The sequence below is a fragment of the Tachyglossus aculeatus genome, chromosome 22 (genome assembly GCF_015852505.1).
Source record: "Tachyglossus aculeatus isolate mTacAcu1 chromosome 22, mTacAcu1.pri, whole genome shotgun sequence".
Lineage (NCBI taxonomy): Eukaryota > Metazoa > Chordata > Mammalia > Monotremata > Tachyglossidae > Tachyglossus > Tachyglossus aculeatus.
Window position 1 is genome coordinate 49,544,751 of NC_052087.1, and position 12,221 is coordinate 49,556,971.

Sequence of the window (12,221 nt, forward strand, 5' to 3'; positions counted from 1 at the left end):
CCTGATGCGCAGATTGATTGGTAGCCACTGGAGATTATTGAGGAGGGGAGTAACATGCCTGGAGAGTTTCTGGACAAAGATAATCCGGGCAGCAGCATGAAGTATGGATTGAAGTGGAGAGAGACACGAGGATGGGAGATCAGAGAGAAGGCTGGTGCAGTAGTCCAGACGGGATAGGATGAGAGCTTGAATGAGCAGGGTAACGGTTGGGATGGAGAGGAAAGGGCGGATCTTGGCAATGTTGCGGAGCTGAGACCGGCAGGTTTTGGTGACGGCTTGGATGTGAGGGGTGAACAAGAGAGCGGAGTCGAGAATGACACCAAGTTTGCAGGTTTGTGAGACGGGAACGATGGTAGTGCTGTCAACAGAGATGGGAACATCATGGAGGGAGCAGGGGTTGGGAGGGAAGACAAAGAGTTCAGTCTTGGACATGTTGAGTTTTAGGTGGCGGGCAGACATCCAGATGGAGATGTCCTGAAGGCAGGAGGAGATGCGAGCCTGGAGAGAGGGGGAGAGAGCAGGGGCGGAGATGGAGATCTGGGTGTCATCAGCGTAGAGATGATAGTTGAAGCCGTGGGAGCGAATGAGGTCACCGAGGGAGTGCGTGTAGATCGAGAACAGAAGGGGACCAAGCACTGAACCTTGGGGAACCCCCACAGTAAGGGGATGGGAGGGGGAGGAGGAGCCTGCAAAAGAGACTGAGAATGAACGACCGGAGAGATAAAGAGGAGAACCAGGAGAGGACGGAGTCTGTGAAGCCAAGGTCGGATAGCGTGTTGAGGAGAAGGGGGTGGGCCACAGTGTCGAAGGCAGCTGAGAGGTCGAGGAGGATTAGGACGGAGTATGAGCCGTTTGATTTGGCAAGCAGGAGGTCATCGGTGACCTTTGAGAGGGCAGTTTCCGTGGAATGAAGGGGACGGAAGCCAGACTGGAGGGGGTCGAGGAGAGAGTTGTTGTTGAGGAATTCGAGGCAGCGCATGTAGACAACTCGTTCAAGGATTTTGGAAAGGAATGGTAGGAGGGATATGGGACGATAACTAGAAGGTGAGGTGGGGTCAAGAGAGGGTTTTTTTAGGATGGGAGAGACATGGGCATGTTTGAAGGCAGAGGGGAAGGAACCGGTGGAGAGTGAGCGGTTGAAGATGGAAGTTAAGGATGGGAGAAGGGACGGAGCGAGAGATTTCATGAGATGAGAGGGAATGGGGTCAGAAGCACAGGTGGCCGGAGTAGCACTTGAGAGGAGGGAGGAGAGCTCCTCTGAGGATACTTTTGGGAAGAATGGGAGAAGGATGGACGGCAAGACAGGTGAGGATGACCCCTTTTTTGGTATGAAAAAAGGTGGGGCAGGGGAGGACATAAAACGGAGGTCAGTAGGAAAACAAATTGGGGTGGAGGAAAGGAAGTAAAACGGAGTTCGGTAGGAAAATAAATCTTTAATTACTTTGCAGAGAAAACTGAGATGAGGCATCTGGGAATGCTGATCGGCAGGGCCACCGCCACCTTTCCCGCCCTCCCTGGGAAGCTGGCGGCAGTGTGATTTTGCTTGGCAGGAATTAACGGCACAACGGTCAGGGGGCCCTCAGCTAGTTTCCTCCTAGGCGGGCCAGTCCTAGGGGGCCGGGTGATCCTCTATGGATGATTAAGTGCAGGTCGGGAGCGAGCCGGGCGTCGGGATGGGGGCTGGGAGACCCTTTATCCAAGACTACCAGCAGGTTGGGGGGCTAGGACACCCTTTAGTGAAGACGAAGAGGGGGTCAGAGGTGGGCGGGGGGCTGGGCCGGCCCCTTCCGCCCCTCCCCAGCGGCAGGCCGGTGGCGTTCCTCCCACATGGTCAGCCCATCGCAGCTGCAGATCTGCTTGGGGTTCTGGAAGAGGCCGGCAGAGCGGGCGATGATGCCGCAGGCCAACCTGCCCGGGGAGAGGTGGGAAAAGAAAAAAAAGAACCACCACCGTGGTGCTATTTGTTAAGCCCTGACTGTGTGCCAGGCACTGTAATAATAATAATAACAGCATTTATTAATCAATCGTATTTATTGAGCACTTACTATGTGCAGAGCACTGTACTAAGTGCTTGGGAAGTCCAAATTGGCAACACATAGAGACAGTCCCTACCCAACAGTGGGCTCACAGTCTAAAAGGGGGAGACAGAGAACAGAACCAAACATACTAACAAAATAAAATAAATAGGATAGAAATGTCCAAGTAAAATAAATAAATAAATAAATAGAGTAATGAATATGTACAACCATATATACATATATACAGGTGCTGTGGGGAAGGGAAGGAGGTAAGATGGGGGGATGGAGAGGGGGACGAGGGGGAGAGGAAGGAAGGGGCTCAGTCTGGGAAGGCCTCCTGGAGGAGGTGAGCTCTCAGCAGGGCCTTGAAGGGAGGAAGAGAGCTAAGCTATTAAGCGCTTACTATGTGCAGAGCACTGTTCGAAGCGCTGGGGAGGTGACCAGGTGATCGGGTTGTCCCACGGGGGGCTCCCAGTCTTCATCCCCATTTGACAGATGAGGGAACTGAGGCCCAGAGAAGTGAAGCGACTTGCCCAGAGTCACACAGCTGGCAGTTGGCGGAGTCGGGATATGAACCCATGACCTCCGACTCCAAAGCCCGGGCTCTTTCCACTGAGCCAGGCTGCTTCGCTGTACTAAGCGCTGGGGGGGATTGGGTAGGGACTGTCTCTATATGTTGCCAACTTGTACTTCCCAAGCGCTTAGTACAGTGCTCTGCACACAGTAAGCGCTCAATAAATACGATTGATGATGAGGATAGGAGCAAATCGGGTTGAACTCAGTTCCCACCCCACAGCGGGCTCAGAGTCTTAGAGAAGCAGCGTGGCTCGGTGGAAAGCGCATGGGCTTTGGAGTCAGAGGTCATGGGTTCCTATTATTCATTCAATCGCATTTATTGAGCGCTTACTGTGTGCAGAGCACTGGACTAAACACTTGGGAAGTCCAAGTTGGCAACATATAGAGACGGTCCCTACCCAACAGTGGGCTCACAGTCTAGAAGTTCAGACTGTGTCAGCTGTGTGACATTGGGCAAGTCACTTCAATTCTCTGGTTCCCTCATCTGGAAAGTGGGGATTAAGACTTGTGAGCCCCCCGTGGGACAACCTGATCACCTTGTAACCTCCCCAGCGCTTAGAACAGTGCTTGGCACATAGTAAGCGCTTAACAAATACCATCATTATTATTATTATTGTCAGCTGTGTGACTTCGGGTAAGTCACTTCACTTCTCTGTGCCTCAGTTCCCTCATCTGGAAAATGGGAATTAAGACTGTGAGCCCCACGGCACAACCTGATTGCCTTATATCCCCCCAGCGCTTAGAACAGTGCTTTGCACAGAGTAAGCGCTTAACAAATACCAACATTATTATTATTGTCAGCTGTGTGACTTTAGGCAAGTCACTTCACTTCTCTGGGCCTCAGTTACCTCATCTGTAAAATGGGGATGAAGACTGGGAGCCCCCCGTGGGACAACTTGATCACCTTGTAACCCCCCCAGTGCTTAGAACAGTGCTTTGCACATAGTAAGCACTTAATAAATGCCATCATTATTATTATTGTTATTTGCAGAATAAGCACTTAACAAATACCATCATTATTATTATTGTCAGCTGTGTGACTTTGGGCAAGTCACTTCACTTCTCCATGCCTCAGTTACCTCATCTGTAAAATGGGGATGAAGGCTGGGAGCCCCCCGTGGGGCAACTTGATCACCTTGTAACCTCCCCAGGGCTTAGAACAGTGCTTTGCACATAGTAAGCGCTCAATAAATGCCATCATTATTATTATTGTTATTTGCACAGAGTAAGCGCTTAACAAATACCATCGTTATTGTTATTATTATTATTCTCCGGGCCTCAGTGACCTCATCTACAAAATGGGGATGAAGACTGTGAGCCCCACATGGGACAACCTGATTACCTTGTATCTACCCTAGTGCTTAGAGAAGTGCTTGGCACACAGTAAGCGCTTAACGAAGACCAACATTATTCAATCAATCAATCAATCGTATTTATTGAGTGCTTACTGTGTGCAGAGCACTGTAGTGAGCGCTTGGGAAGTCCAAGTTGGCAACATATAGAGACGGTCCCTACCCAACAGTGGGCTCACAGTCTAGTAAAGTTCAGTACTAAGCAAATACCAAACCCAGGACTCCAGACGGAGGGAGAAACTGAGACGAGAGGAGGAAAAAAACAAAAAAAATGCAGCATACGTTTCAGGCGCGTTACTGTGATTAACTCCGAAATTTATGGAGCTCCCCAGCTCAGAGCGTCCCACCAGAGGGGTAATTAATAATAATAATAATAATAATAATGGCATTTATTAAGCGCTTACTCTGTGCAAAGCACTGTTCTGAGCTCTGAATAATGATGATGGCATTTATTAAGCGCTTACTATGAGCAATGCACTCTTCTAAGCACTGGGGAGGTTACAAGGTGATCAGTTTGTCCCTCGGGGGGCTCACAGTCTTAATCCCCATTCTACAGATGAGGTAACTGAGGCCCAGAGAAGTGAAGTGACTTGCCCAAGTCACCCAGCTGACAATTGGCGGAGCCGGGATTCGAACCCATAACCTCTGACTCCAAAGCCCAGGCTCTTTCCACTGAGCCACGCCGCTTTAGAGGCTGTAAAGCGATTCTGATTATTAATGCCCATTTTACAGTTGAGGTAACAGGCCTGGAGAAGTGAAGCCACTCGCCCAAGGCCACACAGCGAACGGGTGGCGGGGCCGGGATTCGAACCCATCATCATCATCATCAATCGTATTTATTGAGCGCTTACTTTTGTGCAGAGCACTGTACTAAGCGCTTGGGAAGTCCAAATTGGCAACATCTAGAGACAGTCCCTACCCAACATTGGGCTCACATCATCATCATCATCAATCGTATTTATTGAGCGCTTACTATGTGCAGAGCACTGGACTAAGCGCTTGGGAAGTACAAATTGGCAACACATAGAGACAGTCCCTACCCAACAGTGGGCTCACAGTCTAAAAGGGGGAGACAGAGAACAAAACCAAACATACTAACAAAATAAAATAGAATAGATATGTACAAATAAATTAAATAGAGTAAAAAAAATATATACAAACATATATACATCTATACAGGTGCTGTGGGGAAGGGAGGGACTCTATTACTCTATTTATTTATTTTTTTATTTATTTATTTTACTTGTACATTTCTATCCTACTTATTTTATTTTGTTGGTATGTTTGGTTCTGTTCTCTGTCTCCCCCTTTTAGACTTTGAGCCCACTGTTGGGTAGGGACTGTCTCTATGTGATGCCAATTTGTACTTCCCAAGCGCTTAGTACAGTGCTCTGCACATAGTAAGCGCTCAATAAATACGATTGATTGATTGATTGATTGAGGGAGGTAAGATAGGGGGATGGAGAGGGGGACGAGGGGGAGAGGAAGGAAGGGGCTCAGTCTGGGAAGGCCTCCTGGAGGAGGTGAGCTCTCAGCAGGGCCACAGTCTAAAAGGGGGAGACAGAGAACAAAACCAAACACACTAACAAAATAAAATAAATAGAATAGATATGGACAAGTCAAATAAATAAATAGAGTAGATAAATAAGGTAGATAAATAAATAGAACCCATGACCCCCTGACTCGCAGGCCTGCTTCCCGGCGGAAGGAGGGTAGGTGGGGGTGGCTGCAGAGTTTGGGGGGCGACCGGAGGGGCTCCCTCAGGCGCAGGGAGGTGCGGAGACTCACCTCTCCCCCGAGTTCCCCGAGATCTTGGAGAGGGGGTGGCCGCCGCGGCCCAAGTCATCCTCACCGGCGTCCACAACCAGGCTGCGGCCAATCACGTCCCCCAGCTGCGGAGGGACACCGTCATTCACTCAGTCGGTCCTATTTATTCAACGCCTACCGTGTGCGGGGCACCCTACTAGGCGCTTGGGCGGGCAGACAACAATAAACAGACCCATTCCCCTCCCACGACGAGCTTAATTCATTCATTCAATCGTAGACTGTGAGCCCACTATTGGGTAGGGACTGTCTCTATATAATAATAATAATAATAATGGCATTTGTTAAGCGCTTACTCTGTGCAGAGCACTGTTCTAAGCGCTGGGGGGGTTACAAGGTGATCAAGTTGTCCCATGTGGGGCTGAGAGTCTTAACCCCCATTTTACAGGTGAAGTAACTGAAGCTCAGAGAAGTGAAGTGACTTGCCCAAGGTCACACAGCAGACATGTGGGGGAGCGGGATTCGAACCCATGACCTCTGACTCCAAAGTGCTCTTTCCACTGAGCCACGCTATATGTTGCCAACTTGTACTTCCCAAGCGCTTAGTCCAGCGCTCTGCACACAGTAAGCGCTCAATAAATACGACTGATTGATTGATTGATTTCCAGACTGTGAGCCCACGGTTGGGTAGGGACTGTCTCTATACGTTGCCAACTTGGACTTCCCAAGCGCTTAGTCCAGTGCTCTGCACACAGTAAGCGCTTAATAAATACGATTGATTTCTAGACTGTGAGCCCACTGTTGGGTAGTGACTGTCTCTATATGTTGCCAACTTGGACTTCCCAAGCGCTTAGTCCAGTGCTCTGCACACAGTAAGCGCTCAATAAACACGATTGATTGATTTATCGAGCGCTTCCTGTGTGCACAGCACTGGACTAAGCGCTTGGGAAGTCCAAGTTGGCGACATGTAGAGACGGTCCCTACCCGGCGACGGGCTCACGGTCTAGAAGGGGGAGACGGACGACAAAACAAAACACATGGACGGGTGTCAAGTCATCAGAATAAACAGAAGTAAAGCTAGATGCACCTCATTAACAAAATAAATGGAATAGTAAATATGTACCAGAGTAATAAATCTGTACAAACATATGTACAGCATTAACAAAATAGTAAATAGGAGAGCTAGATGCACCTCATTAACAAAATAAATGGAATAGTAAATATGTACCAGAGTAATAAATCTGTCCAAACATATGTACATCATTAACAAAATAGTAAATAGGACAGCTAGATGCACCTCATTAACAAAATAAACAGAATAGTAAATATGTACCAGAGTAATAAATCTGTACAAACATATGTACAGCATTAACAAAATAGTAAATAGGACAGCTAGATGCACCTCATTAACAAAATAAATAGAATAGTAAATATGAACCAGAGTAATAAAGCTGTACAAACATATGTATATCATTAACAAAATAGTAAATCCCTACAGCTAGATGCACCTCATTAACAAAATAAATGGAATAGTAAATATGTACCAGAGTAATAAATCTGTCCAAACATATGTACATCATTAACAAAATAGTAAATAGGACAGCTAGATGCACCTCATTAACAAAATAAACAGAATAGTAAATATGTACCAGAGTAATAAATCTGTACAAACATATGTACAGCATTAACAAAATAGTAAATAGGACAGCTAGATGCACCTCATTAACAAAATAAATAGAATAGTAAATATGAACCAGAGTAATAAAGCTGTACAAACATATGTATATCATTAACAAAATAGTAAATCCCTACAGCTAGATGCACCTCATTAACAAAATAAATGGAATAGTAAATATGTACCAGAGTAATAAATCTGTCCAAACATATGTACATCATTAACAAAATAGTAAATAGGACAGCTAGATGCACCTCATTAACAAAATAAACAGAATAGTAAATATGTACCAGAGTAATAAATCTGTACAAACATATGTACATCATTAACAAAATAGTAAATAGGACAGCTAGATGCACCTCATTAACAAAATAAATAGAATAGTAAATATGAACCAGAGTAATAAAGCTGTACAAACATATGTATATCATTAACAAAATAGTAAATCCCTAAGGCTAGATGCACCTCATTAACAAAATAAATGGAATAGTAAATATGTACCAGAGTAATAAATCTGTACAAACATATGTACATCATTAACAAAATAGTAAATATGGACAGCTAGATGCACCTCATTAACAAAATAAATAGAATAGTAAATATGTACCAGAGTAATAAAGCTGTGCAAACATATGTACATCATTAACAAAATAGTAAATATGGACAGCTAGATGCACCTCATTAACAAAATAAATAGAATAGTAAATATGTACCAGAGTAATAAAGCTGTGAAAACATATGTACATCATTAACAAAATAGTAAATATGGACAGCTAGATGCACCTCATTAACAAAATAAATAGAATAGTAAATGTATACCAGAGTAATAAACCTGTACAAACATATGTACATCATTAATAAAATGGTAAATACGTACAAGCAAAATAAATAGAGTAATAAATCTGTACAAATCTATATACAAGTGCTGAGGGGAAGGAGGTAGGGCGGGGGGGGATGGGGAGGAGGAGAGGAAAAAGGGGGCTCAGTCTGGGAAGGCCTCCTGGAGGAGGAGGTGAGCTCTCAGTAGGTGAATCCACAGCACCTGTATATATGTTTGCACGTATTTACTACTCTACTTATTTTATTTTACTTGTACATATTTATTCTATTTGATTTTGTTAATACATTTTGTTTTGTTGTCTGTCTCCCCCTTCTAGACTGTGAGCCCGCTGTCGGGTAGGGACCGTCTCTAGATGTTGCCAACTTGAACATCCCAAGCGCTTAGTCCAATGCTCTGCACACAGTAAGCGCTCAATAAATACGATTGAATGAATGAATGAAATGACAAAACACAACATGTGGACGGGTGTCAAGTCATCAGAATAAACAGAAGTAAAGCTAGATGCACATCATTAACAAAATAAATAGAATAGTAAATATGTACAAGTCAGCGTAATAAATCTGTACAAACATATGTACATCATTAACAAAATAAATAGTAAATATGTACAAGTCAAATAGAGTAATAAATCTGTACAAATCTATATACAGGTGCTGAGGGGAGGGGGAGGAGGTAGGGCTGGGGGGATGGGGAGGAGGAGAGGAAAAGGGGGGGCTCAGTCTGGGATGGCCTCCTGGAGGAGAAGGTGAGCTCTAAGTAGGAGGTGAGGAGGAGGTGAGCTCTAAGTCCACAGCACCTGTATATCAATCAATCGTATTTATTTATTTATTGAGCGCTTACTGTGTGCACAGCACTGTACTAAGCGCTTGGGAAGTCCAAGTTGGCAACATCTAGAGACAGTCCCTACCCAACAGTGGGCTCACTGTCTAAAAGGGGGAGACGGAGAACAAAACCAAACATACTAACGAAATAAAATAAATAGAATAGATATGTACAAGTAAAATAGAGTAACGAATATGTACAAACATATATATATATATACATATATATATATATATGTATATATGTTTGCACGTATTGACTACACTATTTATTTATTTGTACATATTTATTCTATTTATTTTATTTTGTTCTAGACTGTGAGCCCACTGTTGGGTAGGGACCGTCTCTATATGTTGCCAACTTGGACTTCCCAAGCGCTTAGTACAGTGCTCTGCACACAGTAAGCGCTCAATAAATATGATTGAATGAATGAATGAATGTTTTGTTTTGTTGTCTGTCTCCCCCTTCTAGACTGTGAGCCCGCTGTTGGGTAGGGACCGTCTCTATATGTTGCCAACTTGGACTTCCCAAGCGCTTAGTACAGTGCTCTGCACACAGTAAGCGCTCAATAAATACAACTGAATGAAAGAATGAATGTTTTGTTTTGTTGTCTGTCTCCCCCTTCTAGACTGTGAGCCCGTTGTTGGGTAGGGACCGTCTCTAGATGTTGCCAACTTGGACTTCCCAAGTGCTTAGTACAGTGCTCTGCACACAGTAAGTGCTCAATAAATATGAATGAATGAATGTTTTGTTTTGTTGTCTGTCTCCCCCTTCTAGACTGTGAGCCCACTGTCAGGTAGATACCATCTCTCATTGTTGCCAACTTGTACTTCCCAAGCGCTTAGTCCAGTGCTCTGCACACAGTAAGCGCTCAATAAATATGACTGATTGATTGATTGACCCGCCCCGCAGGCTGGGCCCACTCACCTTGAGTTGCCCGTCCTCCAGCCTGAAGACGGCTCTCCCCTGGGCGTCGGCGTAGATGTTACCCAGGTCCCCGAGATGCTGAGGGAGAGTAGAGGGGGGTTAGAGCAGTCGGTGATCAATCAATCAATCGTATTTATTGAGCGCTTACTGTGTGCAGAGCACTGGACTAAGCGCTTGGGAAGTACACGGGAGGCACCCGGGCCCGGGCGGCAGAGCACTTGGGTCCTAATCCCGGCTTGGCCATTTGTCTGTCGTGGGAGCCCTGAGAGCTCACCTCCTCCAGGAGGCCTTCCCACACTGAGCCCCCTCCTTCCTCTCCCCCTCCTCGCCCCCTCCATCCCCCCCGCCTTACCTCCTTCCCCTCCCCACAGCACCTGTATAGATGTTTGTACATATTTATTACTCTATTTATATTACTTGTACATATTTATTCTATTTATTTTATTTTGTTAATATGTTGTTTTGTTGTCCATCTCTCCCTTCAAGACGGTGAGCCCGCTGTTGGGTAGGGACCGTCTCTATATGTTACAGACTTGTACTTCCCAAGCACTTAGTACAGTGCTCTGTGGCTCAATAAATACGACTGAATGAATGAATATATACTATACTATATATATATCTATATGTTTGTACATATTTATTACTCTATTTTATTTTGTTAATATGTTTTGTTTTGTTGTCTGTCTCCCCCTTCAAAACTGTGAGCCCACTGTTGAGTAGGGACCGTCTCTAGATGTTGCTGACTTGTACTTCAAGCGCTTAGTCCAGTGCTCCGCACACAGTAAGCGCTCAATAAATACGATTGAATGAATGAATATATACTATACTATATATACTATCTGTATATATGCTTGTACATATTTATTACTCTATTTTATTTTGTTAATATGTTTTGTTTTGTTGTCCATCTCCCCCTTTAAGACTGTGAGCCCGCTGTTGGGTAGGGACTGTCTCTAGATGTTGCCAACTTGTACTTCCCAAGCGCTTAGTCCAGTGCTCTGCACACAGTAAGCGCTCAATAACTACGATTGAATGAATGTATACTATACTATATATATATATATGTATATATATATATATATATATACTATAAATATTATCTGTATATATGTTTGTACATATTTATTACTCTATTTTTTTAATATGTTTTGTTTGGTTGTCTGTCTCCCCCTTCAAGACTGTGAGCCCGCTGTTGGGTAGGGACTGTCTCTATATGTTGCCGACTTGGACTTCCCAAGCGCTTAGTCCAGTGCTCTGTACACAGTAAGCGCTCAATAAATACGATTGAATGAATGAATATATACTATACTATATATATTATCTGTATATATGTTTGTACATATTTATTACTCTATTTTATTTTGTTAATACGTTTTGTTTTGTTGTCTGTCTCCCCCTTCAAGACCATGAGCCCGCTGTTGGGTAGGGACCGTCTCTATATGTTGCCGACTTGTACTTCCCGAGCGCTTAGTCCAGTGCTCTGCACACAGTAAGTGCTCAATAAATACGACTGAATGAATGAATGAATGAATCTGGGGCACGCCACTTTTCATTCATTCATTCAATCGTATTTACTGAGCGCTTACTGTGTGCAGAGCAACTGCACTAAGCGCTTGGGAAGTACAAGTTGGCAACTTTACTGTGGTCTCCTGACCACCATTATTATGGGGGAAACATAGTGGCAAGGGAGTCAGAGGATGTGGGTTCTAATCCCGGCTCCGCCACTCGCCCGCCAGGCAACCCCGGGCAGGTCGCTTCACTTCAGTGTGCCTCAGTTTCCGCATCTGTAAAAAGGGAGCCTAATACTTGTGAGACCTCATGTCCCCCCCCGCCCCCAGGCACTTGGCACATCATTTCTAGCTGTCGTTTCATTTATTTTGATTAATGTCTCTCTCCCCGTCTATTATTATTTACTGTTATTATTCGGTAACATTACAGAATAACAGAATAATTTACTGTTATTATTCAGTAACTTCTCTGAGGCCCAGAGAAGTTATTATTCATTCAGTCGTGTTTATTGAGCGCTTACTGTGCGCAGAGCACTGGACTGAGCGCTTGGGAAGTCCAAGTCGGCAACATCTAGAGACGGTCCCTACCCAACAACGGGTTCATGGTCTAGAAGGTGGAGACAATTATTGTAGTATTTGTTAAGCGCTTACTATGAGAAGCAGCGTGGCTCAGTGGAAAGAGCCCGGGCTTTGGAGTCGGGGGTCACGGGTTCAAATCCCGGCTCCGCCAACTGTCAG

At 44.8% G+C, this 12,221-nt stretch overlaps 1 protein-coding gene across 2 annotated transcripts in view; it reads right to left on the reverse strand.

Moving 5' to 3' along the window:
- Nucleotides 1-1,396: 1,396 nt before the first annotated feature.
- CCS (copper chaperone for superoxide dismutase) overlaps nucleotides 1,397-12,221 on the reverse strand; it is a 29,773-nt gene continuing 18,948 nt past the window's right edge. The window contains exons 6-8 of one of the 2 annotated variants that reach the window (XM_038764616.1): nucleotides 9,976-10,053; nucleotides 5,735-5,838; nucleotides 1,397-1,908 (exon numbers count right to left, since the gene is read on the reverse strand). In XM_038764616.1, the coding sequence (XP_038620544.1) occupies nucleotides 1,755-1,908; nucleotides 5,735-5,838; nucleotides 9,976-10,053 (336 nt within the window). In that variant the 3' untranslated portion in view covers nucleotides 1,397-1,754. The remainder of the gene's footprint in view (nucleotides 1,909-5,734; nucleotides 5,839-9,975; nucleotides 10,054-12,221) is intronic. The other variant, XM_038764618.1, reaches the window with a different exon arrangement.